At 37.5% G+C, this 24,627-nt stretch overlaps 1 protein-coding gene across 2 annotated transcripts; it reads left to right on the forward strand.

Moving 5' to 3' along the window:
* Positions 1-355: 355 nt before the first annotated feature.
* zic4 (zic family member 4) lies at positions 356-6,337 on the forward strand. 2 transcript variants are annotated; one of them, XM_015607007.3, is made up of 3 exons: positions 356-1,853; positions 1,965-2,606; positions 4,764-6,337. In XM_015607007.3, the coding sequence occupies exons 1-3, from the start codon at positions 1,424-1,426 to the stop codon at positions 5,198-5,200; spliced, it is 1,509 nt and encodes a 502-aa protein (XP_015462493.3). In that variant the 5' UTR covers positions 356-1,423; the 3' UTR covers positions 5,201-6,337. The 2 variants fall into 2 exon arrangements, with proteins under 2 accessions (XP_015462493.3, XP_007253827.3); XM_007253765.4 differs by having other exon boundaries at positions 356-670; positions 805-2,606.
* Positions 6,338-24,627: the final 18,290 nt, after the last annotated feature.

Below are 24,627 nucleotides of genomic sequence, written 5' to 3' on the forward strand. Positions count from 1 at the left end.
CTCTGTGGGTTTGCACAAAACAACACAAAATGTTTCATTTAGAGGCCCTATCTTGGAAAAACACCTCAGCGCTTTGGATAATACCATAAAGCACAACTGGTACCAAAGCTCACTTTTCTGACGCATGAATGAAAATAAAACGTGTTAAATATGTTTATTAATATCTGTGCTGATTTTGTTGATGTCTTCATTCACGTTATTATACATGATGATGTACGAATTTTATTATACATGATGATGTTATGTTAATTTTCATACGCTTTAGAATTTCTTTAATTGCAAAACAAACAAACAAACAAAAAAATATATATATATACATATATATTATGTTTATATAGTAAGCATTCTACGAAGCACACATACAAATATACATTGCAGGTATTGTCATTGCAGCTGTGGAGTCAGTGGCGCGCCTAATGGATGATCAATACGTTTTATTTGTTAGACACAGTTTGTTTACTGGGTTGCTGTTTCAGCAAGCGTCCCCTGCCTTGCTGCCCCTGCCTTCACTAAGCGCCTCCTTCTGCGCGACCGAGCTGTTCATGGACAGAGCTGGACGAGGCGAGGGGGAAAAAAGAACTCGGATCACAACACAAAGCTCCTTCACATGGAGTTTCTGGCGGAGTTTCTGCAGTCTAGTCCGAGAGGAAGCGAACGAAATTGATAATAGGTACGAAAAGTGTGCGCGTAACCGTGTTCTTTAGCCTTTCCGGTAATCTTAGAAAAGACCATGCATAGCATAGAGCTAGCATAGCCTAAACATGCGTGTGCACAGACTTTCAAACGTGTTGTGCTTTATTTTAGTAAACCTTGCTGAGGCTTTGGGCAACAGTGTCGAGGAACGCGCTGAACCACTGGACGCCAACTTTGAGAAGAAGATCAAACTATCGAGCTGGCTGCAATAGCACATCGACGTTCCTCGGCGTGATTATTTCCCAGTGGCTGCTTTGACTACCGGTAACTGTAGGACTGGAGGTAAAAAAAAAAACTACAATAATCTTTGCATAACAAAAAATAAACTTTTTTTATTTTTGTATTGTATCTCGGCGCAAGCGCCCTGGCTCCTTCTCGCTGTCACTAAAAACATTTTTCCCCCTTCACACTGGAAACTGTCACAAGTGACGTCAATCACTGAGCTCTGACCAATTAGAGAGCAGGATGATTGTTCGGCTCGGCGGGCTGCAGCGCCTACCATGAATCTCTATTCAGTATATCAAAGCGTCCTGCTGCTGCCTCTCAACCGAATGGGATTCCATGTAGGCACAGAGATAGGAACTAAACTTTAGGAAGTTTTTATTTTTTTCTTGTTATTTATCCCCCCGTATTTTTTCTCTCTTCTCTAAAGCGATTAAAATATATTTGTCATCATCATTATTATTTTGCCTGCTGTCAAGTTATTCAAAAAAAAAAAAAAATAGGAGTAATGAGCGTGGATGCTTTGGGAAGCCCCGTGATGGACCCTACGTTTTCCAAACGGAACACGGCGCTGAGATTAGTTGACTTGGCAGGGGCTCACCACCATCACCATCATCACCACCATACCCCTCAGAGCGTGACAGGCTTCCCGGGGTTCAGCAGCCATCCCCACTCAATGGCTCACTCGCACCCTGGGGAGATTACTGCGGAACCCCGCCTGGGGCCGAGTCCATTCGGGCCAGAACACATGGGGCACTCCGCGGCCCTCAAAATCAGCCCAGCCCATCATTATTCCCACCGCCACCACCACCACCACCACAATCATCATATTCCAGGCCACGGCGACGTGGTCTCCAGTCAAACAGGAGCCTTTGGCCCGGTGCAAGCGGCGACGGTGCCCTACTCTATGTCTCACACGGCCCAGGCATTATCTGCAGGTAGGGACCTCCTCATCCGACGCGATCTGACCGCTCCAGCCATGCCTGTGCTGAGCGAGCAGGCGGCGTCCGCTTCCACGTCTCACCACGGAATGTTTGTCTCGACAACAGGTAGCAGTTACCCGGGACACTATGGTCAGCACGCCGACGCCCTCTTCCCCGGACTCCAGCACGAGCAGCCGTCAAGCGGAGCGCCAGGTGGCCAAACCCTGAACGGACAAATAAGGTTGGGGATACCTGGAGACATGTACATGAGGACTGATCATCACTTGACTCCAGTGGCGAGCTCCAGGGCGGACCCGTTCGCAGCCTCGCCTCTGCACGGCTACGGCGGACTCAGTCTGAACATGAACCTCGGCGCCCACCACCACCACCACCAGCAGCACCACCACCACCACCACGGCGCCGGCGCCTTCCTCCGCTACATGCGACAGCCCATCAAGCAGGAGCTCATCTGTAAGTGGCTGGAGCCAGAGCACTCAGCCAAGAAACTTTGCTCCAAGACCTACAGCACCATGCACGAGCTCGTCACCCATGTGACCGTGGAGCACGTCGGAGGACCCGAGCAGGCGAACCACGTCTGCTTCTGGCAAGAGTGTCCGCGGGAAGGGAAGCCCTTTAAGGCCAAATACAAACTTGTGAACCACATCCGCGTGCACACGGGAGAGAAACCTTTCCCCTGTCCGTTCCCCGGCTGTGGAAAAGTGTTCGCGCGATCAGAGAACCTGAAAATACACAAGAGGACTCACACAGGTCAGTGGTTTTATTCCTGTTTCTGCAGCACGAGCGAATACAACGTCTATGGCAGTGTGTGTGTGTGTGTGAGAGAGAGAGAGAGCGAGAGAGAGTGTGTGTGATCTAGCAATGCTTTAAAACTGGGTTTGTTGAAATACAGATATAGTAAACGACTGCATGTTGCTCAAATAATCTGGGACATTATAATGAACAGAATATTAACGGCGCTTTTTGACAAAAGTAAAAAATATTTAATTAATGTACTTTTTTATATTGCCATGCTAATTTGAGACGTGCTGGAATCACACTGAAGTTTTGAGTATTATTTTAAGTGACATTTTAAGGGACGAGTATCGAGGTTTTTCTTCACTGATTTGCATGTTTTTTTTATTTTATTATTAATTGAAGTCAGTCAGTAAAAATTAACTGTTAATTTTGCAAATTGGTTCTGTGTTTCAAAAGGCGTGCACATTTTTCTTGCTGTTATTAATAATTTTTATTACGTTTTAACAACGTCGTAAGCACTATGAACACCACAACGCACATTTTTAAATTGCAAGGATTTGCTTTATGTTTGAAACAAGTGTTGGGGCCTACTTCACAAAGTGCGTCCAAGTCATGCCTGTTGATAAAATATGGTAACGTCTACCACAATTTTTTTCAGATATAGTTAAACTTTTACTAATGCCATTTGCAGCGATTAATTCATTGTATTTTACTTAATTGTTTGTTATATCTGACCTTTTTAGGGGGAGTTTGACACTGAGGGAAAAGTTTTATTCGCAAGTTAACCCCTTCCATACGAACTACAAATGCTACTTGCTACTTAGCTTAGCTTCAACTAGCTTTAACGCATTTGCCCCTGCAATCATCTACATTAATAATGGACTATTACCTTCATAAAAAAAACTAAATAGTAAAAGTATATTTTTCCCCAGACCACGTTTAAGAATAGATTACTTTTTATCTCTCTGTTTCTTATCTGATAGTAGGCGACTGTTACAAATTGTTATTTGAAACATGTGACCCTGCCATATTATTATTAAATTAAATTATACTAATATTGATATAGGGATGTGCTTATGACATGTAATTTTTTGTTTGCAAATTCTATGCAACAAGTCGCTTAGGCACAGAGCCAAATGGCCGAGTTCATCAGACACCCTTCTTGTAGATTCTTTAGCTACATAGAACTCTACACATTATATAGCTCTGACTCCCCATTACCATTAGGCTGTGTTTGATAAGATGTATTTCATTATGGCAAACAGTTTTGGGATGCTTCTTAGACTCCAATCAGCAAAATATTGGGAACCCTTTAGTTAATTAAAAATCACAACGTATACCTGCTCGTGTTTTCAATAAGATATTAGATGTTTTGTTTAAGAACAGTTGACCTGACAGGTCCCAGTCTAAGACTCCCAGCTTATGCGTCCCTAGTCTTTCCTGTTGGCATTCCACATAGCACAGGGGCTGCTTTAATGCGTAGTGGAATCTCAATCTTTGGTTATGGATGCAGTTTCCCAAGGGTCTTTTTGCTCGTTTCTCGCTTGTACTACACTAATACCCTTGATTGGCTCTCTCAGCCCAACAGCTGAAGGTCAAATTGATATTCAACACGCGAGTTTAATTAGACAGCAGCAATTACACATTCTCATAAGCGACTGGCTCGCGCTTGTGCGGCAAAAATCAATGTCTTGTGATTTGAATGTAATTAATTCAACCATTCACAGCACATAGTCCTTCTTGCAAGCCCCTGCTGTACTTAGAGTGGTACAAAAAAACGAGTATTTTCGATCATGCAGCCGCCAGTGAGACAGGTTTAATATGCCAGTGTTGCCGTTTTGCACTGTATTTTACTTGAGTGTGCCGTAAAACATCACGTGCGACGTTGCAACGTTTGTGACATTACCAATTTGCAACTGTGCAATACGAATAGGATCTAGGCTACTACATGACCTGCTAATGACTTCCATGACACCCGTGTTCACGTGCACAGACAGTTTGTCAACGGTTTAAATGTTCTACCCCGAGGGACTGATGGAGGGTCTCCTATTCTTTCAATTATACAGTTGGGTTTTATTCTTATTAAACACTTTAGGAAGTGGTGGTCGTGATGACTCGCTGATATGCCCTATTTCTACAACTGATGTAATCTCTGTTTTCTTGTTTTAGGCGAAAAGCCATTTAAATGCGAGTTTGATGGCTGTGACAGACGTTTTGCAAACAGCAGCGACCGGAAAAAGCACTCCCACGTGCACACCAGCGATAAACCCTACAACTGCAAAGTGAGAGGTTGTGACAAATCGTACACGCACCCCAGCTCTTTGAGGAAGCACATGAAGGTCCACTGCAAGTCCCCACCTCCGAGTTCGGGTTACGAGTCATCGACCCCGTCTCTGGTTTCTCCTTCGTCGGACTTGGGCCGAGAGCCAGCACCCTCCGCGCTCTCTGAGTCACTCTCGGGCTCGCAGGCCGCCAATTTGAGCGAGTGGTACGTGTGCCACAGCTCAGGGGCCAGCGGTGCCCAGAGCCCCCCCAGCGGCTCGTCCACACCCGACCCTTCGGAAGGACCAACGTACAGGAATTCTGAAGGAGTGGGTGCGTTCTAGACAGAAAAAAACTGATGCGCACCCCTATTCCTGAATTCAGAGCGAAAGTGCATTAATAAATACTGAGATAAAATGTGTTCTAGAAAACAACGAGAGCGCGTCTCCGGTGCAGAAGGTTAGTGCGTTCCAAAATAAACAAATGTATTGCATTCTAGAATACACAACGTGAATGCGTTCTAAACTGCACAGGGTGAGTGCGCTCTAAAACGCATCTCTAAAACGCATGCACCTTTATGCTTTAATGCAAATCTAGAGTGTGTTCTAGAATGCCAAAACAGTAATGCATTTAAGAATGCAGAGCTGGTCGATGGTCTAGCGTTCTGCAGAACGGGAATGCGTTCTGGAATTCAGACCACCGACTCCAGAACATTCCCCTGGCCAAGTGACTTAGCAGCTTCATTTCTTACTTCTCCTCCCAGGCTGAGAAGATTTAGAAACGCAGGCCTGTGTTTCAGTGGCCCAACCGTACAATGCACTGGCGTAATGACAGCTAATGTCACAGCCAAACCACAAACTGAGGCAGCCAACTTGTTTCCCCACATGGCTCACTATGGACTGATATCACGAGTGTCCGTTTTCCTAAATGGTATACTCATCGATCACACGCATGTGGATGTATTATTTTGTAAATTCTAATTTGACTTCAATAACTTCTTAATTTATTTTTGAACCAGTATTGGATTTCTTTTTGTATTATCGAACCAAAGTGCTTCAACTTTAAAAAAGTGTACATTTGTAAATAACAATGTTTTAATGTGTATGTGTGAACAGTAATTTTGTAAGGTTCAGTATTTCAGCTATTTTTAAATGTTTGCTACTATTGTTTGTAAAAATAATAATAATATTTGGTATCATTTTAATAATTTGAATTTCATAAAGAGGTAGACAATATCTTGTGCTTTCTGCAGCCGAGAGTTTGATGGAAGCATTGTTGCTGTATTTGATATGACATTTCATTTATTATTAGTCATTGATAAATGTGAACATTTTTGCATTTTGTGATTTTTGTAAATCCTGTCAACAAGTAATTTTTACAAAAAAATCAATTATAAAAGGAGACCTTAAAATGTGTACCGAAAATGCCTTGTAAGTTGTGAGTACTTTGAATAAACTGTGTACAATGACATGCAAAATTAATTAAGCTCTATATATCAAATTATTATAAAACAAATCCAAGAACAAAAATACCAAATGCTGTTTTAAAATGTCATTTTAAATGCAGCTTTTTTTAAAACGTGAAAACTGTCAGTGAATTTACCAAATAAAATCACTTATTTTTTATATGTCATATATATATGTATATATGGTAATATACAATGCATGTAAGGAAAAATGCCTTAAGCAAATGTAATAAGCATCACAAAATCACAAAAATAATCAGAAAAACATAAACCTTGCCTTTTCTGGAAAAAAAATCGTTTAGCTTTCTCCCCGAGTTTTCAGTTTCCATGGCCATGACTCGCTTTTATATCCCTTTATATTTCTTATATACACATAGGTAGCCCTGTTTTATTCTCCGATTACGTGGATAGCATTTGATGAAAGGCTTGCGTATTCTCCCCCAGACATCAAAGAAGGTTTTATACAATGAGCTATTTCTTCACGACGGTGAATCTTCATGGTGAGTTAGGATTTCTATGGCAATTGCCGAGTCAGACTCAAATAATATGGGGCCGGGGAGCTGGACTGAAAAGACTTAAAGAATGCAATATTTGCTGCCCATGGGGTCGAAACCCTAATATATGTTTTTATTCATATGAAAGAATCCTTTTTGCTTTGCTTCGACAACGACAGACGAGAGGGCAATGGAAATACAATCATATATTTACATCTATCTATCTATCTATCTATCTATCTATCTATCTATCTATCTATCTATCTATCTATCTATCTATCTATCTATCTATCTATCTATCTATCTATCTATCTATCTATCTTCCACGATATCCTTACTAATCCATCTTTACAACGAGAACAAATAAGTTTAACATGCAGGGCTTGGAGTGTTGTTTCACCCAAGCGTAATGCATTTGAATGCCACGAGTCTGTGGGTGGATACGCGGTACACGATGAGATACGTTTTAGTTCGTCTCCTTTGGTAATTGTCTTGTTGTTTGCACTATCCAGTGCTCCAATGAATAGAGGAAAAAATAAACACAACGAGAAATAGCTAAACAGTTGAGTCCTCCATAGTACTAGCTCTTGTGCATGAATGGAGAGAGGGATAGTTTGGTCTCAATTGAAGCGAGGAGCCTTTGAAGTCTTGGTTATTATCAGAAGGATTCCTGCATGTAGTCTAAACGACGTTGATGACACGGAAAGACTTCTTTGTCACCAATTTGATCGCCCCCGTCTTTTCAAAAAGCGTCTCAAGCTTTTAGTTCCACCCATCAAACTGAGAGGGAAACGAATGCTAGTAGAATCAAGTGTATGTCACAAAAAGGATGGAAAAGGACAGTGTTGCTTCAAAAATAAACGCAAGAGAAAAGTTATTGTCTAAACTGCAAGCATAAATAAGATTTATTTACTTTTATTAAAAATAAAAATTCAAAGAAAGGGACTTTGTTTTTCGAAATTGCTTCTTAAATTCTTTATAGCGTTTTGACCGTCTGGGAGCTTTTAAGGAACGACGATTTTTTTTTTTTTTTTTAGACGGCATGTTTTTTTATATATTGTAAATTTTTTAAGCAAGTTAGCTAGTTTACTTGAGATTATGGAGCGCGTCACGTCATGTGACAATTATCGTTTCTTGACAATATGAACAGAAAATATAGTCTGAACAGATAGTCTGGTGCTAATATTTAAGTTAACAGTTCTGTGTGAAAATAAGCTTTTACATACACACATACATACAAACATACATACATAAATGTACACATATAAACCAATAAATAAATAGACCCCTGCTTAGTAACTTGCTTTTTACAATGTATTTCAGCTTACTCAAAAGAAATTAATTTATTCCACTTGTAGCAAGCCAATAAACAATTGTGGCCAGCAATTTATAGCCTTTCCCCTTGGTAAAAATGGCTTCTTGAGTGGAAATAGAAGTGGGTAGTTTGGTTCTTTGTTATATCGGAAAGCTAAGGCTCATTTGAGTGTGAAATATCATTTCTTTGTAAAATAATGAAGGCGATAATCCGACTTCCGGAAACCGTCCTGCATTATTTAACAAAGCCCCTTTAATAGGGGATTAGCGGTTCCCAAGAAAAAAGCATCTCCTCTCACTATTCAGCTTTCTATTTCATGTCATAATTACACGACACGGGGTGACTGGAATTCGCATGCAGAATGACAGGACAGGTGCAAATGCAATAAATATATAAAATAGGCTAAAACACAAAACTCTGATTGAGAAACAGCTCTAATTCAGACAGCCACTGCCCCTCCCCTTTAAAGCACCGGATGCTGCAATGGGGCCCCTGGTTTAACTCTCCTTGTAAGTGTAATAGATGTTACAGTTGTTGTAAAGCGTGTACGCCACTGCGTTTCAGTCTCGTGTGTTTAAACCGGTTCCAAAAACACCACTAACATGTTTTCAGAAACACTGTCAGAAAAAGCAGACACGGTATAATTACTGCACGAGCCTATACACGTTAAGCTGCATGCATACATTAGTCAACGTCAACGTCCCAGGTCTTCTTGTTGAGCTGTAGCTGATTCTCTGTTCGTTTTGAGAAGGCGTTATAGGTATGTATATCTGACACTTGTATTAAATACATGATTTCCAATACATTCAAAATATTTTCTTTAATAACCTATACTGTATTCACGTCTCGTATCAATTAAAGACACAATGACACAAACTAGGATACATTATATACTTTCAAATAAGCTCTAAATTCTTTACCAGACTTTAAAAAATCATATTTTAAATCTTAGGTCGTATTGCGTTGCCGAGCTAATGCATAGTTGGTCTAAATAAACAAATAACCTAATTTTCCTTTCATTTACATTAAACGGATCAAGTGTTTATACAAAAATAAACCATATAAGGTCAACAAATCTCCAGCCAAAAAAAAAAAAAAAAAAAAAAATATATATATATATATATTTTTTTTTTTTATATATAAATTTAACAAAGATACAGTTAACGTACATGCACCTATGCTATTTTAGTCACACTGTAATACGATTTTTACTTTAACTATTGGAGTTTCATTCAAACAAATCAATTATAATTGTAAGCCAGCAGCAAACAACACTTACATTGCATTCCAATTTTCTTGGTGAATGGCCCAGGAATAGTGCTACAATTTTATTTTACTGGTCTATAAAGTTGCAATTTTCTTTTATGACATCTTAAATAAACTATGTTCAAAACATTGCGAATATAGTTGATCTGTCTTTCAGTTTAACAAAGATGATGTTAAATAATTTCTGGAGGTATAACTTAGAAGCTAGTTCCCTAAATTGTCTGTTGCCTTTTTGACACAAAGTGAAAACCGATTTAGTAGGAAACAGCATTTTTTCAATATGATTAGCCAAAATCGACTGTTTTTAGCACTTCTAAACGGGACAGCGACCATCACGATGTTCAAAAATACCGATCATCAGCGTTCTTTACGAACTGCCATGGCTAATTCGAAGCGGACGGCTGAAAAAAAAAAAAAAAAAAACTTGTGTAGAAAATTTGCTGGCTAACTGTAAGCAAAGTTTGGTGAAGATCTCTATTTACTAGAAGCTCTAAGATATAGATACAGGATATTGATTTAGTAATGCAGGACTAATTGCAAGGTCAAACTATTAATGTGAAACTTTCCTTTACACGTCAACACCATTTACTACATCAATACCTTAAAATGTTTCTATTCGACACGCACTAATAGAAGCCACAGAAGTTTAGGCTTGTGACCTACATCATCACCTATAACGTGTTGTCGAGACAACGTTAAAAAGGGCACCAATAGAGAGAGAGAACGACAAGGAAAGTGAGACGTGGCTAATTTATGAGGTGCCTTGATTGAATCAGACTCAGAGTGGTGGGATTACCACCATCCCACAATCGCAGGCGCTGAGTTATTTTACTTTCATGGATGAACGAGTTCTCCCCAATGAGAGAAGCAGCCCCTGATCTCTAACAACCTCCACATAATGTGACAGAATGTACCACAGCACTTCGCACCTGCACCCTGAATGGGAGCCCTCTTTCAATGTAAGATACGCTTGTTGGCCTTGAATCTCAAAGCAGCTGCATGAATGAGTCGAGCGACCCCGTGCTTATTTCGCTTCCTTTGATCTTACATTTCCCCCTCTCTAATTTGTTCGTATAGTTTGTAACGAGGACTTTCTACTGGCGATAAAAACGTGCGTCTGTTAGGGGTACATGAACCAGAGAGAGGATGTAAGGACGACTTCCATCACTGTGTATTTTGTCGTTTTTGTGGCCTGGGTTTCAACTCAAAGCAGATTTCAGTAATTAGTCAGATTAAAAGCAAGGTCTCAACCTCTTTTCCTGCTCTCTTAATTTTAGCCGATCCTACTATTATCTGAGGCAGTTGAAGCAGTTGGTGGCATCTACATCCACGTTAGGAACAGTGACACCACGATTTCCTTCTTTTTGTAATGAAATGTCGCCACAGATGTGATATATATGAAGTACAATGGAAGTAGATGATGTGGCTCTAGAGAGTAGCCCGACTACATCCTGAAAAATAAAACTGAAAAAAAAAAAAACATATCTTGTTCTTCTAATTATAGTTGTATTGATACATGTTAAATGTTAAGACCCTTTTAAGTTGTTTAAAGAACTTCTCACGCACACAATTCAATTACAAACAATTGTCTTTACGGAAACATAGTGATTTTTCTATTGCCGGAACCCAGAGATTTATTTTTAGCACATTTATTTTCAAGAGTTCATGGGTAGAAAACAGAAAACAAAAATACATTTCAGACACAGAGCGATTAAATCATTTTTGCACTGGAAATAATCATGACGTCGAAAACAAAGGTCATACTTTCTCATTGATATAAAAACGATAATCGATGTTAAATCTCCATAAACTGAAGATAAATACAAATCTACCAGTGAAACCCCCCATTTACCACTTCTGAGCGAGATTGTGCGGGCCAACGTCCACTACATTTTAATCAAGTCTACAGTGTCTACAGAGCCAAACCAATTGAATTACGTACATTTTCATATTACCCATCTTCCTTTCGGCTACATCCAGCCTAAATTGAGTAGCCAAGATTGCCATCCTTGTGTTGTGGCCAGGCCAATCATCACAACAGCACGAAAAGGGACATTAATCAATGCTACAGTTCCAAGTTCAAGTGTAGCCCAACGCAACAATAGGCATAATGCAAACTAAAAGCTAATTAAATGTTTTTTTTTTTTTTTTGTGGGAACATTAAATTGATATAAGTGAGCCATACATCATCACCGTGAGCCAATGATAATGAATGGTGAAATGTGCCCTTCAGCTATTAAGTGTTTCTGTAATGCAATTCATCATCACTTTGGTTCATATTTCTTTTTGCAGACACATTTCTGTGATTTTGGAGGTGGGGGTGGAGGGGTGGGGATTTGGCTGGAGAGTGGAACAAACAGGCAAAAACTATAGAAACCTTTTCGTTTGTTTGTTTATTTACTTATTCTTTTTATGTATATGCACATCTATTATAATTAAATCTATATACTACTTTTAAAAATAAACGTGCTAGAAAAGTTTTTTGAGCAGTGCCAGAAAAGAACAATTTTGATACAATAAGAAGTGTGAGTGTGAAAGAACCTTTTAAAGCCTTTAATATTATGAAAGTTATTCATTCTTTCGTCTCTATTAAAATGGTTCTAAATGGGATCAAAACTGGTCCTTCTATGGCATTTCTCAAATAACTATTTGAGGCACATTTATTTTTAAGAGTGTACAGCTACATTTGAGATAATAGATAAGAGGCATTTGGCTGCTGGTTGTCTGCCGGTTCCCAAAGAAGTGCACTTACCCCCCATTGAAGGGGAGCATAACTGTACTGAAGGGAAGTTTTCACCCAATACATGTGAATGTAAGGCCATGCAACTAAAACAGGATTACAGATCTCAATTCAAAAGGCATGAGTTATTTAGCCCGAAGTCCCGGATTTCGCATGGTTATAATTCACCTCCAGTCACCGCGTAAATGGTAGTGCTACATCATGATCAGGCTCGGTAATACTATATGTTCTCCAAAGAGGTGTACTTACTGCCTCTGCACCCCCGCTGCTCCAAGATATGCACTCCCAATCTCTTCTTCGCGCACATCTGCTCAGTCCGCCACAAACTTCTGGAAAAAAACAGAAGGTGGAATATCCCGAAAATCAGCATCTTTAAGAGATCATAGACTTCTGGACAAGAGAAATGAACAGGGCTACGTGCACAGTGAAGTCAATTTTTAAGAGTAAAATGATTGTGTTTTAACGAGTTTCAAAATTACTATTAACAATACGTATTTTTATTATTATTATTATTATTATTATTACTATTATTATTATTATTATTATTATTATTATTGTTTATTAATTTACTCATTAATTAATTCGAGTCGAAAGAAAAGCCAGCCTTAGCAACAGGCTGTAAAGCTCTTTTGGGTTGCGCAACTGTCATTGGGTGTCAGGTTTCAGAGTTTCATGCGTTTCTGAGTGGCAGTGAAGAGTGACCTGTGGGCAGCTCGGGGCAGCATGCGGGCCCAGTGACACCCACTGTGGAGGAGATCAATTTACAGTTAAAGCAAAGCGCAGTCCGTGCACTGGCAACAAGCTGCTATAGAAGCAAGTAACAGAGCTCTAAAAACTTACTAACCAGAGAAAAGTACAAAACAAAGAGAATCCGGTCACAGCAGAATAGAATAGAATAGAATAGAATAGAATAGAATAGAATAGAATAGAATAGAATAGAATAGAATCCTTCCTTCAGCAGAAATCAATGTAACTTAATTGTAATATTCATTAAGTAAACAAGCAAGGGTTAAACTAATTCAATCGTGTAAGAGTGAAAGATAATAGCATGTGAGAAATAACAATAAATTAGAATAATATCGTTACATAAAGAATATAATTAAAATTTAGAGTATTGTATTTTTGTCCCCATAAAAACTACTTTTTAAAGTACGTGGGATGTTCTATCTAACTAAAAAACAATAGACACGGTTGTAGACTATAGCGGAATAAAACAAAACAACATAAACGTTATTTTAATTTATTCTACTCCAATCTACGTTTGGAATATAATACAACTAAGCCAAACAGATTTTTTTTTTCTAAAAAAAAAAAAAAAAAAAAAAAAAATCCAGAAAATAATAGAACTGAATACCCTCTTTATGTATAAGAAAGAGAAGAGTAAACCAATAAACATTAAAACCATTCTATTTTGTTTTATTTAGTTATATTCGTGTTGAGAATAAAATAAAAAGGATAATATTCTTATGTGCCAATGTGAAGCTTTTGGGGATGTAACTAAACAGGGATATATAAACAGAAATAGAAATACGTTAATAACAATGCGTGAAATAATAGAATCACAGAACACTGTTTGACATTTACTTAATACATATTGCTGAATAGTTAATAATAAATTATTATTATAAATAATAATAATAATAATAATAATAATAATAATAATAATAATAATAATAATAATAATAAGATGTTTATGGATTATGGAAGAATGGGTAAAAATAAACGAATGAGCTTAACAATAAACCTTTAAGGGAGTTTAACTTTAGTCTGTTGTGGTTCAAGTTTATAACAGAATACAGTACTGTATAATGGATAGAATAATGTTTTTTTGTCAAAATCATAAAAACTGAATATGTCGTGCTCATCTCTCACACAGGCTCAAAATGTAAAGACCCAATGGATCATCGTGAATCATAATAATGTGTAGAAATGTTTTTAAAATGCAAATGCGCGTCTCCAATGTGACGTTTTAAGTCATTGGTTTCTTTGCACTATTTCCCACGCCGGCTCGGAGCTGCGCTGTGCGCGGTGAAGGCACAGTTTGAGCGGCGGTGGAATTCGTGTGATCAGTGTAGCAGCACCGCACACTTTTGGGTCATTTCTCCATCTCCCGCAGAAAAAGACATTACCCCTCTCCTATTTACATACCCTGCAATATTTGTCAAACATTCATAAATTACGAATTAATGAAATGTTCCGCGACCCTCTGAGATCACACTAATGAACATGCGGACTGTTTCTTGATTTTTTTGACACGTCTTTCTATCTGTTTAATGCCTTTTGTTCGAACACGGTCTATTAGGTCGGACTGTTTGAGGACTCGCCTCTGTCACTCGGATGTCACAGTAACAAACTCACCTGCTGTTGGGATATAACCCACACTCTCAAAGTCATAAAATTAGGGGAACACGGCATATTATTATTATTATTATTATTATTATTATTATTATTATTATTATTATTATAATGTTGCATGTTATTTTTATTATTAATATTATTATTGTGGTGGTGCTTGATTTAATGCCCTACTTCTTGTAGCGGTGGCGGTAGTAGTGGTACAGTTTTGTCGATATTATTACTGTTGTTGTCGTTACTGTTGATGTTGGCCTTGTTTTTCTTCTTGTGGTAGTGGAGCTACTACGTTGATATTATTATGGTTGTTGATGGCCTTGTAGTTGTGTTTGCTTTTACAGGCTTTAAAAGTGTACTTGATTGCTCACACTGGCTCCAAACACACAAAAAACTTCTGTAAAGTTTGACGCCAGCTTTGGGCACCAGTCTGGCGTTTGGAGGCGCTGCGCTTTGGCAGCTGAACCTTTAGAGGTGAGGCCCTGAGTGAAATGTCAGCAGCAGCACCTGCGTGCAGTTAAAGCGCCACGCAGGAAGGAGGTGCGGGGTCAATATTAATCACTGGCAAGGAAAGTGTCATTCAACTTCACTTCATTTCCGCTTCGCCATTCTCCCTCCCCCCTCCCTTTCTCTCTTTCTGGACACGTGGCCAGTGTTTCCATTCTAATTAGGCATCTTATACTGTATATTATCTCATACATTTCCCCTTCCTTACGGTCTATTATGTCAAGAAGAAAATAATCTTATCTCCAAAAGGCAAATATACTGATGAAAAAAAAACTAAACTTTCAAATAATTCTGAAGCATGTTTCCTATATACAGAACAACTGATAGAATCAAAACACCAAAAAGTAATAATAAAAAAACGAGCAAACACTGAGATAAGAGATTTTTGCACAACAGCGACAAATTGCTAAACCCAAAAGCGAGCAGCGCTTGAACGCCCATATTTTTCGCAGCATATGCAAAAAAAGGAGTCATGAAGACATTATGAGCAGTCGTGTCCCGTTTATTACTTTGTCAATCATCTTGATTTGACAGCTCAGAGAACAAAGGGACAGAGATGTGCAGACTACAGATTAGAGAGGGAGGAACGGTCTCTTGTTTAATATGTCTTGTAAAACAATAACATTATTTTCACCGTCATTTTTTTTGGAAAATCCTCGTGTAATTTCATTGAAATGAAGGTAAATGCAATTAAATCTAATACTATTTTAAACTGTTGTGATTTTTGTTGACCATTTAACTAAATATATTTCCATAATTAAAACATATAACCAATGTCATGTGGAAACCTCATTTTCTCATTTTTCCACTTTTATTTTTTTTGTTGACAAAATAAAAATCTGCCAGTTTTTTTTTTTATTCAATCAAAATTTCATGATGAATAGACCATTAAAATCCTCAAAAATACTAGAATTACTAGTTTGGAGATACCAGATTTTTGTCCATTAGGGAGGAAATGTTAATTTAATATCTGGACTCTCTGTGCTACATTACCACTGTCGCCTTTGATATCAATAACGTCTGGATGGCCACAAAACCATCGAATGATCTTTCTTTTATGAGCCTCCCATCATCACCAGAATAATATCTGCCCAGGCTTTACCCCGTTGCGCCCGAGTTAATTCATCAAAAGAAAGTTTCTATAAGTTTTTTCCCTTTTTCGTCGTCTTCTTCTTCTCTCCCCCCTCCCCATATAATGAAAGATTTAAATAATAAGTCGACCACTGTGTCATTCTTTGCACTTAGGCTATTTTTCATAATGCCCCTTTGTGTGGCTGAGGAAACTCCGCAGACGAGGCGCGAGCAGTGAGGCTGAGATTTCCCACTATTATTTGCTCAGATTTAGTGTTAACTGCTGATTTAAAACGTGTAGAATCGGGGTTCCTTTTTAGACCCAAAGAAAAGGTGACTAAAATCATAATGATCTCAGAAACAAGGTAAGGATTTTCTTCATTTATATAAACCCTGTCAATGTTTATTAAAAAAGCTTGGACTGCTTTCTACAAGTGTTGCTGGGAGGAAACAAGGCCAGAGCAGAGAGGGCTTGCTGTCTAATTTCTGAACATAATTAACTCTATGCTTAAAATCAATTGTTTCCCGAGCCCAGCAAGGGTCCACGGCTACAAGCAGAGAGAGGCCCTATTTTTTGCACGTGTGAAAGCAGGAAGCGGCCTTACCTGTCATTCATTAAGACGACAAAAAAAAGAAAAGGGGTTCAATAGAGAGAGAGGAAGCTCGATTGGACCTGCTCGTTATACCTGCAGCGCAATTAAGACTGCTTGTTCTCTTAAGCCGTTAGTTTAGCTGGTAGTATAATTGAACGTGCGAAGGGTTGAAGGCACGATTAACCAATATATTAAAACCTTGTAACTCCATTTATGTCGCTTTTCAATTATTGACATAATGTGAATTTTGCAAATTGTCATTTATATTGTGCCTAAGTCATTTTTACGCTGAATTCCAAATTGTTTTTTTTTTTTTTTACATTGTCAGCATTTCATAATGAGTGGACTAATAGAAATATACTAAAATTACTAAAATACTTTCACACTACTGACATCCTATTTATTTATTATTATTATTATTTTTTTCAATTGGTATTTTTGTGACAGTATGTAAGCGCACATATTTAATAATATAGAATAGTATGCCTTCGTTAAAAATGCCTGTCAGCATAGATCTAAAAAAAAAAAATCTATCCACCCAGGTCCCACTGCATTCATTATTTGAATATGTCTTTATCTTTTTCTCAGTGTATGCTACTATTCAGTATGTGAACGCCCATCGTTCAGAAACCAATGAAAGGAAAGCCCAGTTGCTCCATCAGCGGACAGATAGCCAGATCTCTTTGTCTTCTTTCTGGGTTAGTTTTTACAAGCCGTCCGGGTCCTCCTACTCCCATTCATTGAGATCCCTGTGACACTTTATTGTGACCACAGATAGAGTGAAGGTGAATCAGCGCACACTTGAACCGGGAGAGGACTTGACCTTCTGCCTTTCTGCTGTCCTCTTCTGTTTGCCTTGACCACAATCGCCTTTTATAAAGGACATGCTCTGGCGTGACACGTCCTTTTCATTAGATGGATGTTCACAGTGAGAGCGAACCTCGCGCGTCTGAATGGCTTATAGGTGTTTGTGAATGCGCGTGTGTATCTGCTCTCTGTTTTCAATAAATATTAAGACGGCGTGTGCGCAGCACTGAAGATGAGCTGAGAACACAGAAGTGGAAACTGTTGAACTGTTCAAGTGTCGAGATTCCCCCTCCTCGCGCGCACACACCCCTCCCCCAGCTGGGGCAGCCCACATTTAAGATGGTAGAAGAGTTTTTTGGAGAGGAAGTTTAGCTTTTATCCAGGGGTGGAGACTGAAAGAACACCCGAACCATGCGAGGTGCAGGAAAATAAAATATGTATAATTCCAGAGTTCCGTAATGGAATAATCCAAGTTATTTTTGCACTCCGGTTAATGAAAGAGCGGCAGTTTATTGTCAGTTGTTAAAATACGTGATAACAACTATGAAACAAAAACCAAATATTTTATTTGTATTATTATTATTATTATTATTATTATTATTATTATTATTATTATTATTATTATTATTATTATTACACAACAAAAATCATACGTTTGTTAAAGTGGCGCTCATTCGGAAGAGTATACACAAAATAAATAATATATGTAAAATAAAATAAATAATTTAATATGCATAATATACAAATAATATAACTTATCATACATTGCAATTAATGTAACTACAGTTTTAGCTTTTATTTACATTTTGAAAAATCAAATACATAAATAAGAGTTTTCAATCTCGCAGTTATACCGTTCAAAATGTAACGATGGAAAAGTTCAGTTATACGTTATGAAGGTATTTTCCTTCTCATTTGAAGGTGCCATTGGCAACTCAATGTGTAGTCAATGTACAAAGATTTAATTAATTTTGAAGCACTTCTATTTTTCCATTAATCATAAAGTCTGACGCAATGTAAAGAGCAACAGCCAGATTCACAATATCCTTCAGCACCTCCTCACTTGCACTTCATCACTTCATTTTCACAAATTTTCCCTCAGTATTCCTCCTTCCAAAACAAGAGATCCAAACTAGTGTGTTAAACTAACAACAGACTTCTAGCTGTCTTGTAAATGTGAAATTAAATTGTAGCCTTATTACTCAGTCTGAATTGGCTTTATTATCTGAATATCTGCATAAGATATACAAGAACTACTCAAATGTAATATCACAATCTGTGTATATGAGCAGGTTTTGACAGTCCTAATTTACATAAAGAGCAAGAATTAGATTTAAAATAAACCAGTCTTGAAATAAGAGATGCACTGAATAAAATAGACATTGAATAAAAGTACAAATCTCTACTACCGTGAGTGCATAGACTGTGGTTTTAAAGGTGGAAACATGTAGTAGTAGTAATCCACAGGGGAGAGAGAGACAGAAAGAGAGGGAGGGAGGGAAAGAGAGAGAGAGAGAGAGAGAAAGAGAGAGAGTAACCTGATGATTGCGCTTGTAATTCAGAGAGAAAACCATGAAAGTTGACACCAGCCACATAAAAGCTGCATCTCAGAGTCACTATTTGCCATATTAAACCCACAGTGCACAGCAAGCTGGAATCTCAGGAATTCCAGGGCAAATCAGAGATAATAACTGCAAAATAAAAAAATCCTATTAGGATTTTACAAGTCTACTTTACAGCAAGGTCCAGCATAGTCTTACAGTCAGCCTTATCAGAAACATGCAATGCCACACTTTCCTCACCTTCCTGATCAAAGTGCACTTAAAAATGGACTTTAGCAAACATTTTTTTGGAGTAGTGGAAAGAAGGTCAAAAAAGGCAAAAAATAAAAGGAGGAAATGAGTCATTGACACACACACATGACACCATGATGGAGAGGTGCATGAATGACATATATACATATACAATATACAAAAATGCAGATCTACATACGTGGATGGATATATGTTTAGGCGACAAAATAGACAGATAAAATGTATAAATGTATAAACATATGGACAGAGAGGTGTATAGAACTATAGATGATATGTATGGATGGATATTTGAAAATATTTTTGGATGGAAATATTTATAGGTGGAGAAATCTATGGATGAAAAGATGGAAAATGATATTTAGATGAAGAGATGTATAAATAAAAAAATGTGTGAACAGAGATATGTGTAAAAAAGTATAGCTGTTTAGATGGAGAGATGGAAGATGTATGGATGAAGAGATGTTTAGAAAAAAATAGATTATATGTATAAATGTAAAGAAAAAGAGGTGTATGAAAGGAGAGATAAAGGCATTTATGAATAGAGACAGGCTATATATGGTGATATGAAAAAGTATAGACAGAGAAATATATTATAAGATATTTAGATGGAGACATCTCTCTATCTGTACGTATCTTAATGTAAGATCTTACCATCCATCCATACAATATTGTGCAAAAGCTTTAGGCAGTAAATTACACTAATCCATTTATCTCAGCAAAATGAGTGTTTTTACCTGAAAAACACCACATATGATTTGAACAGTTGCAAATAAACATAAATTCAGTAAAAAGTAACAAGAATGTTTAATTTTTAGCTAAGTAGGTTATATCCTGTGAGCCAAGCTGAAGAATAAATTTATTTTCATGTGAATGAAGATATATAGGTATAGATAATAAAATGGAGAAGTGTATAGAGTACATGTATAGATGGAGAGATGTGGAAAGGTGTATTGATGTCAGAGGTGGGGAAGCTCATGTTGGTTACAGCTGAAGAGCTCTCCGGCCAGTTGGAACAGAATCCTGAAATGGATTTTAAATTTCTGGACCTCTGTGATGGAGAGATGTACAATACTGTGCAAAAGTTCTTGGCACCTGTGGGAATTTTAGTAAAGAAAAAGTGTTTATCAGCACAGCAAAACACTAACATTACAATAAATACAAACAGCAAATTTACAAAAAGCAGAGCAACTTTTACAGCCCTGTTTTCCTTAAAACATCTCCTAATCTCTCCTCCTCATCTGAGTTTAATAGAGTTATTTCTAGTTCTCATCATATCAACACCTGGTTTGGTAAATTTGGTAAATCAAGTGAGCTGCTGATGGAACTGAACATATACACATGCTGGCTGAGGAGCATCCAGGAGAAATCTGGAACTACACTTTGTTCTTCAGCTTGGATCGCAGGATATAACATACTTAGTTAAAAATGAGAATTCTTTGTTACTTTTTACTGTATTTATGTTTATTTGCATTTGTTTAAAATCATATGTGATTTTTTTTCAGGTAAAAACACTCATATTGCTGAGATAAATGGATTAATGTAATTTGCTTTGGTGCCTCAACTTTTGTGCAGTACTGTATGAATGTAAAGATAACAAAATTTATATTTGGGAGAGATAAAGACATGTCTACTTTACATCTATACACTTTTCCAGCTTACCATCTATACACATCTCCATCCATACACTTTCCATCTCAGTACCTATGCACATCTCCAATACTGCAACCATACATATTTTAATTTTTGTATGTATAAACTATGTGAATGAAGATATGCATAAATAATGAAATGGAGAAATGTACAGAGATGTAGAAATGTATAGATGGAGAGATGTGGAAAGGTGTATTGATGTCAGAGGTGGAGAGCTCATTTTGGTTTCCGCTGAATGTCTAACTTACAGCAGAGTTCTCCGGCCAGTTGGAAAAGAATCCTGGAATGGATTTTAACTTTCTGGACATTTCCACTTCTGAGATGGAGAGATATATAGAGAGATGTATATAAGGATGGAGAGGTCTCATTGTGTGACGGTACTTTCTACAGTGCGGTTCCATGGCAGCGCAACCTGCTGCTCCAACAAAGAGTTTAAACGCCAAAGGAGCTAGCAGAGCGCGGACATCAGTAGAATAAACAATATTTGTATTCATTTGGGAAATGAATGGTCTGAACAACAAGACAAAAACCAAACAAAGGCGAGGAAAAAAGCGCGCCCATGAATACCGACATTGTTCACGGCTCTTAGGCTCTGATTCACCATGTCATCTCCCCCACGAGGAAGAAAACATCAATATTCCCGGGGAAAGGAGATGTTTCTATGGAAAAGCAAAGAATTTTAGCGCATAACAGATCTGGAGGAGGAATAGGAGGGAGAGACAAGAGACAGAGAAAAAGAGTGAAAGAGATGAAAGCGAGCGCTCTTAGGGCGCTCGGATGCGTGTGTAGTCAAAGATACACGAGGCTGACTTTTTAAGGACTTTGGAGAGATTTTGGGGCCCCTGACAAAAACACAGCCTGCTGCCTTTAACACACACACACACACACACACATTATAATGAACGCGTTGTCCTGTATGAGATGTGGTTATGTAATTACTGGCATCAAAGTTAAAATAAAGGCATTAATTAATTAGCTCAAATCCACATATGACTTATTTATTTCAACAAATGCCCCAAATAAAAATAATAATAATAAAAAAAATATTTAAAAAATATTCATTTAAAACATGACAAATGCGACAGTACAGGAATCCATAAAATCAGGTAACATAAAATCATAAAAAAATAAAAAAATATTTAAACACGTAAATGTCAAATAAATGTATAACAAACTTCAAACAATTATGTTAGCAACTTAACAAAATAAATCATGAATGCATTATTTATTTATATGATTTGCTCAACCGATCCGAACGCTACTGTAAAACCTGTCGCCGCTTTGAAAAAAATTATAATTTTCAAACAAAATCAAAGTAGTTTTTAGGATATTATAAAAGTTGTTGTGGAACATTTCCGTTGATCTATTCATGACAATTAATTTTGTCAAAATAAAAAAAAAATATTGCCAGATTTAAGTTATGTTAGAAAGTATTTTGTTGTTGTTGTTGTTTGTTTTTGCCGGACAGTAGCGCCACATTTAGGCTATTCGCAGTGTCCATTCTGAGACCTGGGCCCAGGATCGGATTTCCCTGCTTCTTAATGTCACTCTGCTAAGTGCAGCTGGTTAACAGACAGAGGGAAACACGGGGAAACGGAAACTTTGGATAAAAAAGGAAAATATATACACAGCAAATTCGTTAGTGTTGACACTGTTAATGTTTTTTTTTTTTTTTTTAATGGAACCATATAATGTTAATTTAACAATAACGTTGCTGAATTAGGACAGGCAAAGCAGGAATATAATAATTAATTTAATTTTGAATATTGGAATGAGGTTTTCAGTATTTAGATATCAGTGATTAATAAATGCATTTTCAGTAAAATCTGGTTGACTACTGGGTATTATTATTATTATTATTATTATTATTATTATTATTATTATTATTATTATTATTACTATTAATAATAATAAATATTACAATTTTACTCATGTTCAATCATTTCACAAGTAACAACTACTGTGCAGTAAATTCTTTAATATAGCATCATTATTATTAATAATTATTATTATTAATTATTATTTTTTTAATATTCTTGCTCTGCCTGCTTTCTATAAAGTGTGGAAAGTAGATGTTTAAAACATAAAGCACTGCTACTGCTCTCCGGCCTTGACGAGGTGCCAGACCATCCCAGATCAGTTAAGAAATGTGTCTAAGATCTCGCCTGCAACTCTAAACAAACACAAGCAGAGACCGTGCTCAGTTTAATGACCCAACACACTTTCACTGTGTGCGGGCAGATCACAGGCGAGAGAACAGAGAACAGAAGACCAGTGAAGGGGTTCAGCTCTGATTAAGCTCCTCATAAAACACACTTTTTGTTCACTTGGTAACAAATTATTCACATGATTTGTGACATTGCAGACACTTTTTATTTAGATTTTTAATAAACAAGCATATACCCAGCTGGCATTTTAACGTTGAATCAATGTTGATCAAGGCTGATGTTATGGTTGAATCAATGTTGGATTTGGTGTTGATTTTGAAAAGTGAGTCATTATCGTTGATATAGCAATGTTGTTTCAACGTCATATGTTCAACCTTTAATAAACCATAGCTCACTAAAATTAGAAAATGAACTTACATCACTGCAGTAAATCTACAGAGTATAAAAAGTTACCCACCACTACCACTACCATAATCTGATTACTGAACATCTGATTTCAAAAACACTAAAACAAATACATTTGTAATACAAGTAGAACATGAACACGGTGTTAAATTAAAAAGCAGTTACTGCAAAGAGAAGTAAAACACTTTTTCATTCGTCCATCTAAACGTTTTTAGAAATGATATGGTGACAAAATGTTAAATGATAATTTAAAAGGCAGAAGCTTGAGGACATTATATTGATTCAATGTTAAAATTTTAACGTTTGCACAACCATTTAACATTAAATGTTGATTTTGAACATTGAAAATAACAACATTTCAACATTGATGCTGTGTTGTATATTGTGTGCCAATTGGGTACATACACAAAATGTATTTTTATAGCTATTTAAGTATGTGCTAAATTTTCTATAAGATAATAAGACTTACGCATAATTTATTACAGGTGAGATACTACTGAAAAATATTTGATTCTTGATTGAAGACATATATAAAGACATAAATAAACAGAAATACAATAAAGAATTTGACAGATTTGACTGTATAACTACGTATTTTAACTATGCATTTTATTGCTTGGTCACGCAAGGGTTAAACATCATGGGCACAATGGATGCCAGCAGCCATCCATCTACCGGCCCTGGTGAGTGGCAGGCATAGAGGAGCTGTGAGAGGGAAGTTGCTGAATGCTGGTGTGTGGGATTCAGAATTTACACTGATGCCGGAGACGTGTGATGCCTGGTTCCGTATGGCACCCCTCAGACGGGGACTACTCCTGTCAGGGCTGGAATGGTGCCCCATGCAGGGACCAAGGGTCCACTCACGACAGGGGAACAACACAACCCTGTTGTTTCAGAATGGCCTCCTGATTTATGCTCGTCACAGTGTAAAAGGGCTTGTCATGTCGGCAGACACATAGGTGTTGACAGCCATACTGGACTGCCTTGCGCCCAAACTGTTACAGTGCTGTTATATTGCTCATGCCCAGTCTGATTTCCAAAAGGCTGATTCTCTCGACACCCCAGGTCACCTCTGGTTTATGCGCACTGGCTGCCTTTGTTAGACAGGAGCAGTTGAAAGAGCGTGC

This window comes from Astyanax mexicanus, chromosome 6 (assembly GCF_023375975.1).
Source record: "Astyanax mexicanus isolate ESR-SI-001 chromosome 6, AstMex3_surface, whole genome shotgun sequence".
Taxonomy (NCBI): domain Eukaryota; kingdom Metazoa; phylum Chordata; class Actinopteri; order Characiformes; family Acestrorhamphidae; genus Astyanax; species Astyanax mexicanus.

Bases quoted from the DNA above. Each gene is read 5' to 3' on its own strand.
- zic4 (XM_007253765.4), top strand. From the start codon at position 1,424: ATGAGCGTGGATGCTTTGGGAAGCCCCGTGATGGACCCTACGTTTTCC. The intron at 2,607-4,763 runs GTCAGTGGTTTT...TTCTTGTTTTAG, and splicing joins ACACAAGAGGACTCACACAG to GCGAAAAGCCATTTAAATGC.